At 32.8% G+C, this 22150-nt stretch overlaps 1 protein-coding gene across 2 annotated transcripts in view; it reads left to right on the top strand.

Annotated features, from left to right (window-relative positions):
• Nucleotides 1-1660: 1660 nt before the first annotated feature.
• The window catches only part of LOC122696495 (sulfotransferase 1E1-like), a 98100-nt gene continuing 77610 nt past the window's right edge, over nucleotides 1661-22150 (top strand). For both annotated transcript variants that reach the window (XM_043906558.1, XM_043906559.1), the window contains exons 1-2: nucleotides 1661-1721; nucleotides 17615-17643. In XM_043906558.1, coding sequence (XP_043762493.1) covers nucleotides 1676-1721; nucleotides 17615-17643 — 75 coding nt within the window. In that variant the 5' untranslated portion in view covers nucleotides 1661-1675. The remainder of the gene's footprint in view (nucleotides 1722-17614; nucleotides 17644-22150) is intronic.

Below are 22150 nucleotides of genomic sequence, written 5' to 3' on the forward strand. Positions count from 1 at the left end.
ACTTGTGCATTCCTTTCTACATGCAACAGTGGAATGGAGGGAGTAGCAGAAGAGGAATGCATACATTTGTCAGTTCATTCTTAGAAAGATTTTCACAATCATTTCTTTTACTCACATGTATTGTTTGTGAAGTTCTAGAGGTCAGTTTGGTAACCACAGTCAAAATGGAAACATTTAAGCATCTGTAAAAAGCTGTACTTAGAACGAATGGTCCATCAATTCCCTGTGTCTATAGTAAAAGCAGCAATACCTCTCCTTTAAACTTTTCCATGAAGGATAAATTCTTACAAAAATATTTACTGCCTAACTACAGTTGACTGAAAACTCTAGTTGGAGGTGCAAATTATTGAAATTGCATTTCCTACCTCAGGGAAAGTGGAAGGAGACTAGTGTCACCAAACTTAGTGGTAACTGGTGATATCACTCCAAAGCAAGGTGATAATTAAAAATTTCAGAGATATAGTGAATGGGGCAATTATTTCATGAGAAATGGTCAAACCAGATGTGATCTCTGTGTGAGGCTAATTATTACATCCTTAGGAAAATTTAATGGTTGTGTTATCACGCTGGTTTTTGATATAGCAATATAAAAATGTTCTAGTGAACATAATTTGCTGAACAAAACTCTGGCTCAAGCTGCTATCAGAGCGAGTGATGATTCACCCCACCTGCTATTTACAAATAAGAATCAATTTATGGAGCTATACTCCTAGAATGAAAGGGACATCAAAATTCTATAGGAAAGAGCATACTATAACATCATATTTCCAACTCTGGTACTTGCCTTCAGATTATGAATTTGAAGCATTTACCTGGATAAAAGGAACTATGTAATCTTCTTACAGACACTGAGATCCATGCTTTGTCTTATCACTCATTAGTTGGATGGAGAAATGTCCTGATAATCTATTGTTCATGTTGAGATTTCTTTGAATTGAGTAATAATTTGTGTTGCCACCTGAGTTTGCCTCCTTTTAAGCCTAGTGATATTCTAAACCACTTATGGTCATCAATTCAGAGTGTAATGTTTGACTGGATACATTTAGACACTCCTCTAATCCCCATATTATCCCCTTGACCTATGGAATAAGGAGGTCAAAAAATGCTAACTAGAAGCCATTCTTGTGTCTCTTTCTATCATAAAATCATAATTTGCATTTCTGGGGGAATTACAGCTGTTGAACACTAAAAGATGCAGACTAAACAATAGTGAATTACATCATTATTCCACTTCTTCATTTGGCCTTTAAAATAGCTTCTTGGAAGATAACAATAGATGATTTCAAATTTAATGAGGTTATGACCCCTATTACAGGTGGCATTTTTAATATGCTACATGTCAGGCAAATTCCTGATATTAACTTCACAGCTATAAATTCATTTTTTTCCCATTCTGACTTAGCTAAAGAAAAAAAATACCAGAAACAGTTTCCTTTCCTCTTAAAAACAGAACTTTCTCTCTCATGGGACAGTTTTTAAGGACAAATTTACTTTAATCTTGTACCACAGATTAATCTACAGAAAACGTGACTTTTATCATGCTACTGTTCACGAGACATTCATTAAATGGATGGCATTATTCCTATAGGATTCACAACACATGAAATTGTGTTTTGCTGATTCTTCGGGAACTGACATGGTGACAGAAGCCGGGAGGTATATTTTATGAGGACGTATGAATCTGCACCCTCCGTTAACTTCTGCCAGATCCAGTATTCTGAGTATGTTGACAAACCTTCTCTAGATTGAATAACAAGTTGTTGCACCCTGTACTTCTTAACATAGAGGAGGCAGGAGACCTAATACTAAGTGGATTTTTGAAAAAATTTCAAGGCAAAACTGACATGCTTCAATGTTATGTATACATATATACATAATCAGTAAGAAACAGAACAACTGATATAAATGGTCTAAGCTGTTGTGTAAGAGACTTTGTCACCTGTGTTTTGTGACCTGGGTTATACAAGGTTCTTAAAAAGTCATGACAGATTGGATTGGTTGGGAATCCTAGAATAAAGCCAGGAAAGTAAATTTCACCCGGGGCTTTAAAGATATCAGAGTAAGCAACTATTGTCATTTTGAGAAGTAATTCCTCATTAGAGTTTTGGAGGACACTGAAGAGCTCACTGTGAATGCTCTGTTACTGCGTGTCCTGTGTTAACCTTTACAATGGTTATTTTGTAATCTACCTAGTTATAAATTCAAGTATGATCAAATGGATTGGGCTCCAACAAGTCTTGCATAATTAAATAGTATAACCAGATTGTTCAAATTCCCAGTGCACCCACAACTACTACAGTGTTATTCTCTCTGAAACCACACTAATGTTCTCATGGAAAATGTTCTATAAACAGTTGACTTCAAATGAAAAATCTTAGACTCAGTTTATAATCGACCAGCATCAGCTAGAAGTTAACATTTGAATTTTTTCTTTAAAATGTGGTTGAAAGTGTCATAAAAATTTAGTGAAAGCAAAATGTTATACACATACAAACTCACAAGATTGTGTAAATTCCTCCCAATGGAATAATGACAAAAAAAAAATAGGAATAGTGCCTTAAAATGTAATTTATTGAAAAGAAGAAAGACAAAAGCTCAGTTACTGCACACAATTATTTGAAATGATGGCACTTACAGGAGAAGTGATTCAAAGGCTTTTAAAACAGATTTTCCATATAGAAATTTAATGAAGACTTTAATTCCCTTTGACTCAGTGGCCTTTATACCAGCATGATACTACTGGAATTTAGGTAACAAGCTGTTAGGACAATTTCACTTAAGGATGTTACATTATCTAAAATACAGTAGAGAACTCAAGAAGAAAGAGTGCCTTCAATTTGAGATTGCCCTATTCTAAAATAACAGTTGAAGCCTTTGGATAGAATGGTTTGACATGATAGATTAAAGACATGTAGAGCATGGAATTTTCAGCCCCATCTGTAAATCAAAAAAGAAATATGCGGTTAGTTATGTTACATGTTTTGAAGGGAGAAGGTACTGTTATGATAAGATACATTTTAATAGTCATTTTCTCTTCATCTTAAGATGAAGTTCACAAAGTCTCCTGTTACTAACACATACCCACTGTTCCTGATTTTTAAGTTTTACAGGGAATTTATGACTGGGCTTCCCTGGTGACTCAGACAGTCAAGCGTCTGCCCGCAGTGCAGGAGACCCGGGTTTGATCCCTGGGTTGGGAAGATCCCCTGGAGAAGGAAATGGCAACCCACTCCAGTACTCTTGCCTGGAAAATTCCATGGACTGAGGAGCCTGGTGGGCTACAGTCCATGGGGTCGCAAAGAGTCAGACACGACTAGGCAACTTCACTTTTTTTATGACTAGGTTGCACTTTCTTTTGCAGTAACAGAAAATATGGCAAAGTAATTCAAAGCAAAAACTTTCAAGTACGTCAGACTTTTATTTTCCTTCTTTTGATCTGTTTTAAGGCAAGTTTCCACCACTAGAAAGGGAACATATACACACACACACAACTACAAGCTTCAATATAGTAAATTGAAGTAATCAAAACACATCTATGGACATTTAAGTCTGTTTTCTTCTTAATAGACAAACACTTGATTTCACTATGTGACTTGTTACGTATTTCTATGTCAGTGATCATAAAGAATAGGATTCCACTGTTGGGGTCACCAGAATTAATAACACCCACACTCCTATACTTGTATAGAAATTTCAATATAATAAATTATATTAATTAAAATTGGCTAATTTTATTGCTACTGAAATTTGATATTATAATACAAAAAATGTTGAAGCCAATTTAATTATTGATATTATCCAAGTGTAATGTGTCTACATATAGTTAGACTACAGGACCAGCAAAACAACTTTATAGTCTACAGTTGTATCTTTGTACTGAATTCTCATATGAAAAGAGGATCAAAGATTAGACAAGCAATTTCCAACTTACCAAAGACCATAATTGTGGAGTTCCTCAGAATTCACTTGACTCTTCTGAAGGAATAAAAATTGGTAAAATGTGAGTAAGGTAGTTAGTAATAAAATTTTGCTAAATCAAAAAATGAACATTACTTATTTTCCCAGAAGTATGCTTAATAGAGTATTATATTTAATCACTTTCAAGGTTATAAAAACAAGCATCATTATATTATCTCAAATAAAAAAAAAAATCAAGATTTCAAGTTAGGAATTTAGGAATGCCAAAATCTGTGTTTTATCTCCCACACTGCATTCTAATGTATATCATGGGTATAATCAAAAGAAAGGTATTTAAAGATTAGCAAAAGTGCAAGGAGGATAAAGTTGAATTTTTACTTTGGAGAGAAAAATTTCCTCCTAATTTCATCAGAATGAATATCACTTATCAAATAGATAGATAGCACTGCTCCACATGTTCCCGAGTAAAGTATTAACATTAGCCATATATCAGAAAGTTATCACCAATTTTCCATTTCAGAAAATTCTAGTATAGGACACTAAGCATTTGTGTGTCAATGTTTATTCTAAATCTATTTTTATGTTATGCTTTCTTTTATTCCTTTGATAAGACAACAATATGCAGTCATTTAAATGAACTTACCACCACAGTGGCATAGTAGTCTTTCCACTGTTCTTGGAGCCAATGGGATTAGGGATGTCAGAGAGTGATGGGGCATCAGTGTATTGTACGCCTAGTGGAATGTAATACCAGGCACCAGAAGGATAGGCATCCAGCTGGTAGAATTGTCTGAAAAGCTAGAGAGAAAGACCATTGAAAAAGGAACAGTGTATGGGAAATCAGTTTTGAATCTCTGAAAATGAATCATTGCATTAATTTCAGACACGGCTATTCGCATCACAAGAGATGTTTACTCTGTGAGGAAAACAGAGAAATCAAACTCTTCCCTATGGTAAATCACAGTAAGGAAATTTTGAAAAGGGCTTTTCTTAGGGTACCTGAGGGGTAATGAATAAATCACTTCTTTAAGATCAATAGTCAGTATCAAACTCCAAGAACCTGCATTACTAACACAGGTCCAGTTACCAAAGTCCAGAGGAAAGTGGTAGTATGAATTTAATTATTATATAATTTATAAACTCATGGGCATTTGGACTAGAGAAGGTCATTTTTGCCTTTCTGTTCTATAGTTTAGTTTTCCATGAAGACAGCTCAAAAAAAGGGAAGGTCCTCATCCCAGAATAATACAGGGTTTTCAGAAATGCCAAGAATAAAGAGAAAAGAATTCTCTAATTCCTAGCCCAGTGCCCCTTCATAACCATAAGGTTTTGGTGCAAAAGCATTATTTCTTTTCTGAAATTTTGGAATAGGTACCTCTGTTAATCTATCATGGCCTTTTACTTGTTTCTGTGTATTAATATAATTCTTTATATATTTAGGTGGAAAATATATGCTTTTTGATGGAATTAGAAAAGCCAAAGAAAGCATTTCAAGTTTTTCTGTGGTTGCCTATCCTAACGATTATAATAAGTATGATATCTGAGATTTTTTCTTATTAGTATTAATATAAAAATAAAATAAATTCACCTGAGGGTAGAAGTAGGCCAGTTCCTTAAGGGAGAGAGAGAGAAAAAATAGTTTTGTGATTTAAACCTAGTTAAATGTCATAATAGACTAAAGTATCACTACCAAATGCTCTTATTAAGATTAGAATGATCACCCTCATTTTTTTTTAAATTACATGGAAAGGTGAGGATGGTGTACTCTTTAGAATTCATTGAAGTACATAATTGTCTTTTCTTTTCTCTTACTTTGGTCCATGAGTGAAGAGAGAATTTTAGAAGAATTTGAGAGCAAAATATGATTCACATTAAAAAATAATTATCATAAAATCGATTGATGACTACTATGTTTTGAATCTTGTTTAATCTGTTATCAGATTCATATTTATAAAACTCCATGGTTTTCTTTCTACGGTTTAATTTTTTAATTAGCATACTATACATAAGCTCAACCATCAAAGGCCCAAAAAAACTGAACTGAATGCAGTTACCACCTTTAAAAGTGAAGACACAAAAGAACATTGCAAAACTCAAGATATGTGAGTTTGGGAAGAAAATAAATTGTTAGATTCATATTAATTTTCCAAATAAAAGAGCAAGGCTCAGAGAGAACACAGCTTGCTCAAGGTCATAAGATTAGATCTAAGACTGAAAACTTAAGAAGATCTGACAGTACTATAGATTAATAAAAAGTCAAATGTGAACAACTTGAATAGTTGGTTGAAGTTGTTCTAACTTAAAAGTTGACCAGAAGCTGTCTTCACCCAGGGATGGCCATTTGTTCTTTCACTTCCTTTGGCAACTTAGATCTGATCTTTCATAGCAATGTTAGAGTCCAACACCAGTCAACAACTAAGAAATACTAGCAGAGCACTACTTCTTGGTGCAACTAGTAAAATAATTTCCAAAAAACAGTGGCTACCAATAGATAGTTTGGGGTAGTATTAAAACACACACAGAGACACACACTTACCTGACTCACTCCTTTCATAGGCTTTTTCTGGAAAAAAAAAAAAGAGTCAGGGTGATCTTTTAAGGCTGAATAAAACCAAAAAATGTAAGAAGCAAACTTTTTGAAATGCTTTTCATGTTAGAGATCTGGGAATTCACACTAATAATTTTACCAATTGCATTATCTAGATACTATTTCTTCTAAGACATATGAAACATACTCAACAATCCTCATAAGATTCACTAAATGGAAGAAGGGATTGAAACTGGCATAGCTTTTGATAGGAATCAGAATTGTAATAGCAGCACATATTTCACAGTATCTGGTTGTCACCTTAAAAATGAAATCAAAAGCCCCAGGAGCACTACTGAATCAATGGGATGCAGGGCAGAGGAAGAATCAGTTTCTATTACATATTATAGATAAATACACTGTACAGATGGAAGAGAAAACAGAGGATCAGAAAGGTTTTTTGACAGAGACATTTAATATCTCTCCAGTTTCTTCTAAAGGTTTCAATTAGTATTAATAAATCTCCAAGTGGCTTGCTTGAAATAGCATAATTATGAGCTTGAATTTCCTAAATCTAAGTTGAATTTAAGAATCAAATCATGGACATAAAGATATAAAATTTAGGAATACCTTAAAAGAGAAATTAACATTTCATAGTGTTGAGAATTACAAAGGTGCTGCTGTCAGGTGAGACCGACAGAACAGAACAGCTCCCATTCCAAAGAATGGCAAATAGTTCTCCTTTCTCAGATTGATTACTACAAATTGTTTCAGAAAGTTGGGAGTGAAAAATAACCACCTGAGAAGAAAGAAGTCTCTTCAAAATTGTGAAGCTATTTAAAAGCAAGCATATTTAAACTTTGCAACATATTATCATTATGTAATTCATTAAGCAAAATATTACCTGTTGGGCATGGCTTCCCTCTTTCATACTGTGAAGTTGTTCCTAAATAGAAGGAAATATATTCTAAGTTACTTAGATATCTTCTGATATAACACATTCATTTTACAATTACCACAAATATATTATCATTTGTGAAGATTAGGATAAACTGTATACTCTGCCAAAATTTTGCAAATTAGCAATATATCTTTAATTCTCTAACTTTAGAAAAAATATTCAACTCAATGTTATATTTATTATAGTTTGGAAGGATAAAGAATCTATAAGTTTCATACCTGGGGGAAAATAATCTAGCAATTCCCTAGGACTACATATTTTCTGTTCATGACTATTAATCACTTGTTTACATTTTATCTTTCATAAATTTTAAATAAAACATTTATCAGATATGGGTAGTAGAAAAATTTCTCCCTTGGATTATATTTATTTCTGTTAAAAAAAGAAAGAGGAACACACATTATAAAAACAACACGTGAAGAAAATACTAAAATATTCTAGATTTAATAAATAATCTTATATGGTCATGAATAGCTTCCTCAGAAAGAGAGATCACTTTATTTCAGTACATTGATTTTGACTCATGTGTGAATCACAGACATTTGCTAGGTACCTCCATTCACTGCAGGTCTATGCTAAATGCTAGGGACCATCTATGAGATAAAAAATAATGAACACTATGAGCAGTGAACACTATGAGCAGGACCATATAGTTCTAACACTTGTGGAGGTTACAGCCTAATCATATCATAACTAAGGTGCTAAAATATATTATTCATGTAATTTCTTAGATTAGTAATAGATTTGATTGTGGTACTGATATATCTAAATTTATTTGGATTCTAAACCCAAAGCAACATAAGCTACTTGGAACTGAAGCAAGAATGACACTGAGATCCAAATTAAATTCATTATTGACTTCCTCCTTCCTACAATTGTAACAGAATAAAAATGTGAAAATGTAATTTTGCTAAATTAAGTCCTATTCCCTAAAGTCCTAATTAATCAAGCTTATTTGGCATAACTAAAAGAAAAATTTATGACCTCCCAAGTGAAAAGCTATGATACTCAAAAGGATTGATACTACTAAATAGTGAAGCTGGATTGTGCTAATAGATACTTTTTAGATGTATCCATACTATCAGCAGATAGTTTATAACTTCATAGTTCAAATGCACATCTTGATTAAAACAAAAAACAAAACCTTCATAATATTGTCAGAGGTCTGATAAACATAGCAAATTTTATAGTCTAGGGATTAGGGGAAGGAAAAATTTTTTGAACATTTTATTGGACTTGCCACAAGCTAGCCTCAGGGATAACTGTGTAGGAGATTGCTCATTCAATATTCAAAACAACATCAGGAAGTGAAAATAACTATATTTCCATTTCACACATAAGAAAATGGATCTAGAGACAATGAGATCAATCAACTTGCCAATTCTTTCTGAGAATTTTGACAAAAGCAATTTGAATGTATGGGATCCCTGATTCCTTCTATAGAGTCTACATTGTTTTCTTAAATGGAAAGTCTATTTGGCAATAATCTGTGCTTTCACAAGGAGGCATATATATGGAATCACCACGCAGAACTGAATTTGGGAAAATAAATAAAGAATAAATTCCAGAATATAATGAATCATTTGGGAGGCTCTAAGATGATTTGATGTAGAATTTAGTCAAAGTAAATTTCATTTAATTATTTTAATTCTGTAGACAATACAATAATTTTGTATTATTATAATAAAATATTACCAGCTGGGGTAGGTTGTATTTTTGCAGTTTGAGAAGCTGTTCCTATTCAAAAAGAAAAAATATTGTCAATTTCATGGATCCATCCTTCATGGTATCCCTTTCCCAGGAGTAAAGAATGAGGAGCTAATAATCTTACTTCAGTGTTGTTTCTGCCACAGAGAATTTGGGTTAATCCAATGATTCTTTTTTTTAAGAAAACAATAGAAAAAATATTTTGTCATCTTATTTTTAACTTAAAATTTATTATAATGCAGTCAGATATAAATAAGTATTCAGTCAATTCTAAAAGAAATCAGTCCTGAATATTCACTGGAAAGACTTTTGCTGAAGCTCCAATATTTTGGCCACCTGATGTGAAGAACTGATGCATTAGAAAAGACCCTGATGCTGGGAAAGACTGAAGGCAGGAGAGGAGAAGAGGACGACAGAGGATGAGATGGTTGGATGGCATCACTGAATGGACATGAGCTTGAGCAAGCTTTGGGTGTTGGTCATGGACAGGGAGTCCTGGTGTGTGGCGGTCCAGGGGGTCACAAGGAGTTGGACATGACTGAGGGACTGAACTGAACTGAGGCGGTTTTGCTTACAGTGTATATTATATCAGAATTGCTAAGAAAATTGAAAACAGATTTGCTTTCTGTGCTGTGCTAAATCACCTCAGTTGTACCCAGCTCTTTGTGATTCTATGGTTATAGCCCTCCAGGCTCCTCCGTCCATGGAATTCTCAAGGCAAGAATACTGGAGTGGGTTGCCATGCCCTCCTCCAGGGCATCTTCCCAACCCAGTGATCAAGCCTGAGTCTCCTGCATTGGCAGAAGGGTTCTTTACCACTAGCACCACCTGGAAAGCCCCATTTGTTTTCTGATTTTTTCAAATTAAATCAGAATATTCAATGAAGTGGGGAAAAATGATGTTTCTGATACTAGCCACATTTACCGAGGGCTTACTTTGCACTATGGCTTGCTTGTATTAATTGCTTTATATGCTTAAGTATTTATTATTGTTTTGTCACTGTGGAACTTAGATTGTAGACTTACAACAGATAAGGAAACTGTCTAATATCACATGCTGGTAAAAGGTAGAGCTTAGAGTCAAACTCAAGTCTAGTCAAATCTATAACATGCCATTTCAATACTGTGCTAATCAGATCTGAAAGCAGACTACAATACACAAATATTCAAATGAGAGTATGAATTAAATATCTGGGATTAAAAAAGTTGTCAGTTTTATTTTCAGAAGGGATCAGTACACTGCTAGAATCTGTTAGACTGCTTACTTTGTTTTAAGTTTAGCAGATATTGAAAAGGAGAGATAGTTTATCAATACAGCATTCTTACTCATTCCCTGATACATTGGTTTTTGATTAACTTTTAATAAAATTTTACCAGATAACCCACGTAACGCTCAGAGGGCACATCTTCCTTTTGAACCGGTTTCTGCCAAAAAATTCAAAAAATAAAAAGTTTAATTAAATTTTAAGATATCCTGGATGATGCTAATATATTTTAAATTTAGTAAATATATCTCACCTCAGCAATATTGGAAACAATTTCCTTAAAAAATAAAAAACATGTATTGTTAGTTTTATGACATTAATTTAACATTCAAGATTAAAAAAATGCTAATTAATCATACACATCATGGCTTATCTGTGGTAAACTGATTTTAGCCACAAATTCCTGGATAATTTAGCTAAGATGAACACTCAAAAAGTACATGTGGTATTCAAGGTTCTTTTTTCTCTTCTCACTGCTTTCACCAGGGAAGTTATTCAGAATGTTGGAGGTGATTGTGAAGTATTCACTTTTAACTGAATTCACAGAAACTCCGCATAATGGAGCTGGGCTTATTCTGTAAATTGGATGAAGTTCTGCTTCCAAAGTTTAAGGACTTCATCACCTTGTAGGCCTTCTCTTTTTCTCATGTAGTTTAGCAAATAGCAAAGAATTCCAGTCTCTTTAACATAGAATTGACTGAGTTCCACAAAGGATATATCATGTTTATATTTCACAGTTTAGAAGCATAGCCATTATTGTAATTTTCAATGACAAGATTTAGTTCTACCAAAATCTGGGAAGGAAAAAAAAAATTAGAAAAATAATGTTTGGACACCACAGATATCTAGATATGATTATTTGCCCAGAAAGAAATCTGTAATTTTATCTCTGACAAATAATTGTTTTCTTACATTTTTTGGGTTGATAGCCTTGTGTGTTAAAAGTTAGGATAGAGCTGCATACATAGTGCCTTGTACAATGAAATCTTATGGGACGTGTAAACTTTATGGTTCAACAAACTTTCACAAACATTGTCTAATTGGGATACTGAAAATTAACATAAAAACGATATACCTCACTTGAACTGCTTCCAGATTCCACTTGCTAAAAGAAAGAAAATCATTGTTACTGCCTCTGAGACTTTTAGAATTAGAAAGAAACTATTCCACACTTTCATACTGGGTTGCTAACTAGTTTTTAGTGAAAACAATTGGGTATAAAAAGATTCAGGGCCAATAAAATACTTTTTTTGTATTGTCAATTTTATTTAAAATATGTTGGAGAGGAGAGTATAATAACTTACTTTGTAACTTAAAACCTTTTATTAAGGTTAAAACACAGATACTTTCTTGAGTAGAATGCAAATGCATATGAATTTTTGTGATAAAAATGAAACCTGGAATGAAGAATCCTATTGAGCTGGGCTACCTGAAACCCTGGGTTGAGTTAATATACTCACATACACTTGGGGCAATTTTGATGTAAATAAATTGGAAATATTAAAATAGAACAATCAATTTCAGAATGGAACTAAAATTACATGAGCTTTTAAAAGTCTTACTCTACGAAACATTTAGTTTTTTTCCTAAGTCATAGATGTTTATATTTACATATGAACATGATTTCTGTTCCCAAGTACATACTAAGATATTGATTCTAATATGCAGCAAAATATTCATCTCTTGGGAGAGTTGAATAAAAAGTATTGTGGGCTAATGAATTTTGTCCATGTTTTGAGATTAGGTAGCATAGACCATTGGAAAAGGGAATGAAAAACCACTTCAGCATTCTTGCCTTGGGAACCCCATGGACAGAATGAAAAGGTTAAAAGATGTGACACTGAAAGATGAACTCCCCAGGTCAGTAGGTGTCCAATATGCTGCTGGAGAAGAGTGGAGGAATCACTAAAGGAGGTCAATCCTGAATATTCATTGGAAAAACTGATGCTAAAGCTGAAGTTCCAATACTTTGGCCACCTGATGCAAAGATCCGACTCTTTAGAAAAGACTCTGGTGCTGGGAAAGATAGAGGGCAGGAGGAGAAGGGGATGTCAGAGGATGAGATGGTTGGATAGCATCACTGACTGAATGGACATGAGTTTGAGCAAGCTCTGGGAGATGGTGAAGGACGGGGAAGCCTGGCATCTCCAGTCACAAAGTTGGGCACAACTGAGCAACTGAGCAACAGCATAGCCCATTGATCCTACATAATTGCTGCAATAGATTCTTTCTGCCCAAAGACCACCCTCAACACACAAGAGAGTGAACTCTTACCCTGGGATGACAGAAGCAGGGTTTTAATTTTTTTGAGTCGGATGTTTCATTTTTAAACAATCACGCACATTTTGCTTTTTACTCTTGATTTTAATAAAGAAACAAAGTTTCTCCTGATCATGTAAATGTCAAATTTCCTCTCCTAACTTTATCTGGCACAACATTGTACATTCTTGGGTATGATAGCCCTGCTTGAGGAGTTCAATCGCACAATTGGAGTGGATAGATTTCTTAAAGCATAGAGCATATCCTATTTATGATATATAAGTGTAGAGTTTATTAAAATAAAGATCTTACCTTAGCATCTTCCATGGCATGATCCTTAGAAAAGAAAAGAGAATTAACTTTATTTTTCATGACAACCATTCCAATGTAAAATGATAATTACCAAATAAAATGGATGCCAAAGGAAATAGAAATGGGTGGCAATAGTGAAGTGGTAAGGAAAATAAAAAAAAAAAACCCTACCTACCAGGCTAACTGAAGAGTTTGCCTCTTTAATCTGCATTTCAGAGTTCAATAAAAAGTACTGTAGATTTTTGTATGTTTTGGTAAATCAGTGTAAATATCCTACATTTTCCTTTAACTAGCCTAACTTCTTTTTTTCTTTAGCTTGCTTTTGGATAACAAACCAGAGCATTGGATTAAAGATTATGTGAAAAATAAAAGTGCACAAAGCATTGGTTCAAAGATGTATAAATATTTAAACAAAATGAATTTTCTTCATGTAGTATGTTGTGTTCAGTTTCCGTGGCCATAGCAGTATTGAGAACAGTGAGATGATACATAGAATTTAAGCTCAAAATACTATGTTGGTTTAGTTATCCAGCCAATTTTGGTCAACATACATGTTGCATCTTTTTTTCTTTGAATTAGAGATATCTGTTTTAGTTTTGGCCTTAGAAAATTGTTCATTCATTTTGATTAGAATATTTAAAGGGTATTTGATTAGGATATTTTTTACTTCTTTCTCTCCCTTATATTATACTTAATAGTTTTAAAATAAAGAATCTTACTTCAGTTGATTCACTCTTGGTATCCTGCCAAGAAAAGACGCTCAGTCAGGTATGAAGAATAATTAAGAAGATGTGAATTTTTAAAGACCTGTATTTTTTTAAATAACAAAGCTATTAAAACTTTGAAAAACAACCTTGATCAAAAAATTGTGTTTAAAGAAAGTAAAAAATCAATTGTGTCTATGTAAAACATTTTTGGAGCAGATATATTGCTTTATGTAGTACTCAATAAAACATTCTTTCTGTTTTGGTGATAAGTGAAAATAGTCTGTCAGTACATAATTGCACTAATTCATTCTTTCATCCATTCATTCATTTATACTAATGCCTTGTCTCCTCACAGTTGCAAAGTTAAATCAATAAAATCAATGTTTAGAATTCTCAGTAGATCTCATCAATCCTTTTGAAAGTTCAAGAAAACTATAAATGTTGCAGGAAATTTTTTTCTAAAATGTTATTCCTACTGCACAAAGCATTTTTGACACAACACCTTAAGAAAATTTGCATATTTTCATTACCTTGAGTTCATCACACTGTTTTTCCCTCAAAAATTCTCTTTGTCAAAACCAATAAATTGTAGGTTGCAAAATATGATCTTGAGATAACTTTAAAATAATTTAACTATCATTTATGTTCCTTACCTTGCTCAGTTCATTGATGCTCTCCTTAAGGACAGAAAAGAAGAAAGAAACATGAATGAATGGATATCTGTAAGAAATGTATCTTACATTGTGCTGCTGCAAATTAAAAAATAAATATGCTTTTTGTGAATGCACTAATATTCCTTGCTATATCATTTCTTGCATTATCTCCTTGCTAAGTTTTCTTTATTTAAGCTGTCAGTACATTACTGTGCACTTAAAAATGTTTAAAAACTTTGTTCCAGTAAATTTGACTATTATTATCTTTCATCTTGTTTAAGTCATAATTCTGAGTTATCTTGATCTCTCTGTCTGGTTCAATAATCTAGTGTCTATTTCCATAAAAAGGCAATAAAGAATTGGAATAACACCATAAATAACACAGAATAAAATGCTTTGTTAGTTCTATAGTATATTCTGTTCAGAATTTCTTACCTTTCCAAACACTTCTGGAAAAGGCTACAAGGAAAAAGATTATGTTAAAAATCATTCAGACCAAGTTGGGTTGCCTATCAAATCTTTTAAATAGTGGTCTTGAAGTAAAATTTCTATTTGTGTTCTATTTGACAATTCAGTCGTGAAATTACAGAAGACACAATACATCCAGGATATTGTAGGGATAGAACATTCCATCATAATGAGAATGGAAATTGTAAAATTTACATAGATTATGCACAAGACAGCATAAGTGTTTTACAAAGAGTCAAAAGTATAGGTACAGATTAATATTTAAAGCAGCTTTTTAATATTTGCATATATAATTTCAGTATTCTTTGTTGTTGCTTGGGTGAGCAAATGAAGAAAAAATTTGACCAAGTGAAAAAAATTTATAAAGAAAAATTAAGTTGATTTTTCCAGAAAAATACATTTGTCATTTAAGAAGTGGATAACACTTACCGCCACAAAAAGCCTGAGTAAATTTTCATTGAGGACTTCCTGTAGGAATTAAATTGTGAATTGTAAAAGTGAAAAACAGTCAAAAAAGGAGAATGTTTTTCCATTTGAACACAAGTTCTCCATTTATTTAGGTAAACCAAAATATTTCTTAGGTAAAATAAGAGATAATTAGTTTCAGTTTTATGATCTTATTTTAAAATCTGAAGGAGACACCATATTTGGTTTCTTCTTTACCAGGCTTATAGGTTTAGTCACTTCATACTTATCAAGTGCCAAAGGAGGCATTAAATAGGAATGCAATGAAAACAGAAAATTGAGAGAGTAATCAACTATCTGAGTACCTGGATACAATTGAAATGAATCTATACAAATGAAAATTGAAATGAAGAAGACATTCAGTATTTATCACAGCTAACTGAAAGAGAAATTAGTCGGGGTAAAGAAAGAACCTTACCTCTCTGCTATCTGGTTCATTCTATAAAGATTAAAAAATGAATTAAGCAGTGGATAAGGTGGAAGATTAATGACTCTTGTAGAAGTGCATGGTAGAGTATCTAATTTAATACTCAGTGTGTGAACTGAGATCAAGTTGTAAATCATATGTTTGAGTGCAAGGAGAAGAGATAGAAAGAATCAGTAATCCATTAAAATAGACCACATACACATATTCTGTTTAACTAACTACAGCTCTTGAATAATAACATTTTTATTAATCCTAAGTACGTTAAGTCCAAATGCCCTCTTCTCTAAAAAGGTTTGTGAGAGCAGATCAATATTCAACTCAATAGTTGAAGATATTGCACCTCAGCGAATGTGAAACTGGCTGTTTTCTAGAGAAGGGAAGAATGGGACTGCAATCTATATATTAGCAATTTATCATCACTTAAGCTACACAATTACAGTGAGTTCTTGGAACATAGTGTAGAGCACTCACTTGAGGGAGTCGTTGGTGCCCGATAGGATGTTTCTGTTAAAAAAAAAAAAATGCAAGAATTGTAAAACCAAAAGCACTCAAAATACAACAATAATAATATCACAAGGCACATGGAATACTATACATTTAATACTGCTGTTTAAGAAGTTTGTATTTTAACAGCTAAATTTGACACCAAGTTCCCCTGGGAGGGAAAAAAAAGATTTTATTGACAAAAGTCAAAGAAAAATAAATTATCTTCTATTTTTAGAATATGGTGGAGCAAAGTATGTAAAAAGACAAAAAATAATCTGAAATATTGTTTGTCTGGATTTTATTTTTTATCATAAATTAAATTATATAAAAGTTTAACTCAATCTTAACTTTTTTAACTGTTAGTTTTAGCTGTTTGTTTTAACTCAACCAATTTTAACTGTTGGAACAAGATTTATGTTTGTTAAATGTTATCATTAAAAAATGATATTTTCTTTTAAAAAGGATTAAAGAATCTGTTTGCTGGGGGGTCTATATCTGTTTCATTGATAAAAGCACAAGATATGGGCTACTCCGATGATACATTTCTGAAGAACTCGGATGCTTTTTTTGTAATTTATTGTCAGATATTTCCTTCTTTCGATGCTTATGGTTTAGTACAGACAGAACTCTATTGGTTAAGAAGCTGGATTATGAGTGATCCTTCATTATTCAAAATTTAGAAAATAGGAGTTTAACAATAGAATATCTCAGCATTTCAGAAACTTTTGCATCTATATTTGATAGTTTGAGTGTCCAAATATCAATGACTATTGTTTTATTTGAATCGCTTTCTTGTCAGTTGATTCCTCGTTATTTATTTATCATTATCTAGAGGTCACAAAGGAACAGAATAACTTTTTGTTTCACATTAGTAACTGAATTTGTTTTTTGAGAAGAAACTTAAGTTACTTTACATTATCTAGTTTTTCTCCCTACAAGGACCAAATTATTAGATCTTTGAATCAGCTGAATGAGCCCAACTTTCTGTACCTTGGGAAATATTGGTTGACATGAGCCATCTCAAATGAGAGTTTGATTTAGGTTCCAAAAGTGGATAGATTGGAATATAGAGCTTAATAGCATATTTGGTAATACAATATTGGACATATGTATGTTTACAAATATGTTAAGCCTATAATGGACCAAGGCAAGGAGACTAATTACCTTCTTTGATGCTCTTTATTGTATTATTAATTACCTTATTTCTTTTTTTATTGTGAGGTGTTTATATTTCAAGTTAGAGATTTTATTTGGAGTTAAGTCTTTGAAGGAACTAAATAATAATGATCAAAATGCGAAGGATTACCGTAGCTTTAATATCAACACTTTAATAGCTAATTAGAGACCATCAAATTCTTTACTACTACAATATCTTGCACTTGATGAGACGCATCAAATTGCATTTGAGATGACTTCAAACAAGAATCTAGAATCTTCTAAACTCTCTACTGTACTCACAGGCCTGGCAAGAGCAACAGCCACAAGACAGGTAAGGATGAGAAGTTTCATGGTTGTCAAGATCTGTGTAAGAAAACAAAATAGTTAGGTCTTATAATAAAATTTGATTCATGAAAAAAATTCTTGATTTTTCCAACAAAGGAGTATATTATGATAAAAGTTGTTTCACTTGAAAGTAATATTTTTATTCATTTAGTTTTTAATTTTGCTCTTAAATATAAATATTTACCATTGAAATTATCTTGCTTAGTGCTTATGTGAGATAAGAAATTCCAATATCTACTACACTTTAAAGTAAAGCATTTGATCCTGAAAGTAATAATAGGGTTTTGTCAGAGGAATAGAGAAGCATCAGTATTTAAATATTACAAATTTTAAAATACTATTATAAAAACTAAAAAGAAATTTCCTCTTAGATCATTGTTAAAATTGATAAACTAAAACCCACTGGTAAGTTACATTTAATTTTATCTGTAATTTTTTGAAAATGTCTTTATCTTTTACCCTGCTCTTTCAGAGTCTTTATGAAAAGCATTGTTTGGGCATTATGTAGAAACTATTAACCTTCATTAAATTTTTAAAAGGATCTAGCTATTACTTAATTTTGCTATGTTGATATATCCATGACATGACTCTGTGAAGATGATTGAACAGATTCATAAGTCAAACATATCACGTTTGACTCCTAGAGTTCCATTAAATTGCAAGACGCCAAAATACATACATTTATATGTGCTGGAAAAATGAGTTTCAGATAAATAGGGAAAAATTAGATTATACATGAAATTTGTTTATACCTTAGTCAGCTAACTAATGACAGATTATTTTATATAGGTTGCTTCAGTTTACAAAATGCAGAACCTACCTGCATTTGTTAAAAAAGACATATTTATAAGCCCCAAATGAGTTTACTGTTTTCATCCATTTGTATCCTTATAAATATCCAAATTTAATCCTGTTTATAAAAGCAGTCATTTATATCTAATTGTCTATCACTGATGTATCCTTTATAAAATTAACTTTATTAACCTAATTACATGGAATAAAAATGGCCTTGAAATATTCTACCAGAAATGACCTTCACTATGAAAACAAAAATATTATAAATTATTCTGTATGACAACTTTTTACAGAGTTTGACAAAAATGATTCAAATTATTTTACCATAAATCTATACTGAAGTTATGTATCTACATTTCCAGTATATAAGAATTTAGTTCTAAAAATTATCAGAAAATTTTGTCTTTATAAAAATATTTAATTTTTTATCTATAGCTCTGAGCTCTGAGACAGATGGTATCAACAGTTGCAAATGTATTTTTAATCTAACAGTGTATCATAGGAACGTACCAATACTTGCAATCACATAGAAAAGTTGCAACAGCATGTTAGTGAAGAATGAAAGATGAGACAGAGGAAAATCATAGAAATTTTGTTATATGTATACACAATACCTTGAACCCAAGATTGGGAAGAAGCAGCAAGCTGGGTTGATGATCAAGGTGATGGCAGACTTTTGCTTTTAAGCTATTTAAACCTAGTGATTAGTAAAATGCTAATTTTGTGGTTTCAGTTTAACCAATAGGTTTATTTAAATTCTAAGAATTCTCTCACATAGGAAATCAATGTTCTGTTCAATTCCTCTCCCAAGAAATTCTAAGGAGAGTTTACAACAAAGAAGTGATTCATGCTCTGGTACCAAATTATACAGGAAATGGAATGGCATTGTTCTAAATTAAAATGCAAAAAAAAAAAAAAAAAACCCAAACCCTAGATTTATGATTATTATGAGAACATGCATTTATATCAATAAAATTTCCTTTGTAACTTTTGAAAAATTCAATACCTGTAAAGGAAATTCTTGGGACAAAATAGGGTCTTCAAAAATTTTCAATTTCTATTAACATACAAGACCATGAGAAGAATTTATTATTCATTTCACCTCTTAAAACTCAATTAATCCATATTATTTATTTTAATTATTTACCTTGTGGAATAATTTACATTATATGTGGTCTGACCTTTTTGTACTGCAAAAAGAAAATGTAATTATTGTATAAACATTGGTGGCATTTTAATTATACCACCAAGCAATTTGTTGTTTGTTTAGGGTGTTCTAGTTGTGGTAACTAGTTCATTCATTCTGGTATAAATTGTTGTTTAGTCGCTAAGTCGTGTCCAATTCTTTGTGACCCCATGGACTGCAGCCTGCCAATCTCCTCTGTCCATGGGATTTCCCAAGTAATAATATTGGAGTGGGTTGCCATTTCCTTCTGCAGGGTGTCTTCCCTACCCAGGGATCAAACTCAGGTCTCCTGCTTGGTAGGCAGATTCTCATTACAGATTACTTAATTAAAATTAATAATTATTCAAGAGTTACAATTTTAAAATATTGCAAAAAATAAACCATAACTCTGATTTTCTATCTTTTAGAGTAAACAAGTAAAAGAAAAAAAATTCTATCTCTCCAGTTCTTAATTGTACTCCTAGAATTAACTGGCATTGTACATTTTAGAAAAATATTATGTGCTAAATAAAATATACAAGTGAGGGTTTTAGAAACTTGTTGATTGCAACTCCTTGTTTATAAGAAAGGAATCATATTATATACTTAAAAAAATCTATAGTGATATTTACAGTGTATTCACAGGTATATGACAGGAACATTATCTTGTATTAAAAGAAATTTCAAAACTGTTCAGGCTCTCCACTTTGAAGATAGAAAAGACTATAATTTCCCATATTGAAGTTTTCTTTAGATATTATCTTCCTTACTGTCTGTTTCACATCAATTTCAACAAGATACTCGTGTTTTCTATTGACTCTGATTTATTCAAGGAGCTGAGGACAAAAATCCTTTGCTGCATTGTAATACTCTACGTCATCTTCTCCCAGGAGAGTATCTGGACTTTCCAGGTGGCACTAGTGGTAAAGAACCTGCCTGCCAATGTAGGAAACATTAGAGATGCAGGTTCGATATCTGGGTTGGGAAGATCCCCTGGTGGAGGAAATGGCCACCCACTCCATTGTTCTTGTCTGGAGAATCCCATGGACAGAGGAACCTGGCAGACTACAGTCCACTGGGTCGCAAAGAATTGGACATGACTGAAATGACTTAGCATGCATGCAAAGGAGTGTATCCACCACAATTTGAAAACATCAGTCCTTTGACACTCATCCTCCTTCATAGTCCAGTTCTCACATCTGTACATGGCTACTGGAAAAACCATAGCTTTGACTGTAAAGACATTTATCAGTAAAGTGATGTCGCTGCTTTTTAATACGCTGTCTAGGTTTGTCAGAACTTTCTTTTCAAGGAGCAAGCATCATTTAATTTCACAGCTATAATCAATGTCTGCGGTGATTTTGAGTCCAAGAAAATAAAATTTGACACTACTTCCACCTCCCCGACCCCCTCTATTTTCCATGAAGTGATAGGGCAGTATGCTATGAACTTAGTTTTTTGAACACTGAGTTTTAAGCTGTAGATGATAGACTACACAACTGTGGCTATCTGGGTCATTAAGACCTTTTAAATACAGTTCTTCTGTGTATTCTTGCCACCTCTTCTTAATTTCTTCTGCTTCTGCTAATTCCTTTTTATTTCTCTCCTTTATCATGCCCATCTGGGTTGGGAAGATCCCCTGCTGGAGGATCTTGGGAAGTGGGAAATATTCCCTTGCGAAATATTCCCATGACAGCTGCAGTTGTTTTGAAGAGATTTCTAGTCTTTCTCATTCTATTGTTTTCCTCTACTTCTTTGCATTCTTCATTTAAGAAGGCCTTATTATCCTCTCTTGCTATTTTCTGGAACTCTGCATTCGGTTGGGTGTATCTTTCCCTTTCTCCTTTGTATTTTGCTCTCTTCTTTTCTCAACTATTTGTAAAGCCTCCTCAGACAACCACTTTAACTTCTTGATTTTTCCCCCCTTTGGAATAGGGTTGGTCACTGCCTCTTGTACAATGTAATAGACCTCCACCCATGGTTTTTCTGACACTCTGTCTACCAGATCTAATCCTTTGAATCTATTCATCACCTCTACTGTATAATCATAAGGGATTTGATTTAGGTCATAGTTGAATTGTCCATTGGTTTTCTCCATTTTCTTCAATTTAAGTCTGAATTTTGCAATCAGGATCTCAAGATCTGAGCCACAGTCAGCTCCAGGTCTTGTTTTTTACTGACTATATAGAGTCTCTCCATCTTTGGCTGCAAAGAATATTATTTATCTAATTTCATTGTTGATCATCTGCTGATGTCCATGTACAGAGTCGTCTCGTGTTGGTGGAAGAGAGTATTTGCCATGACCGACATGTTCTCTTGACAAAACTGTTAGCCTTTGACTTGCTTCATTTTTAACTCCAAAGCAAAATTTCCTGTTACTCCAAGTATTTCTTGACTTTCTACTTTTGTATTCCAATCTCCTATGATGAAAACGGCATTGATTTATTTATTTGGTGTCAGTTCTAGAAGGTCTTGTAGGTCTTTGTAGAACAGGTCATCTTCAGCATCATCAGTGTTAGTGGTTGGGGCACAG

This window comes from Cervus elaphus, chromosome 6 (assembly GCF_910594005.1).
Source record: "Cervus elaphus chromosome 6, mCerEla1.1, whole genome shotgun sequence".
NCBI lineage: Eukaryota > Metazoa > Chordata > Mammalia > Artiodactyla > Cervidae > Cervus > Cervus elaphus.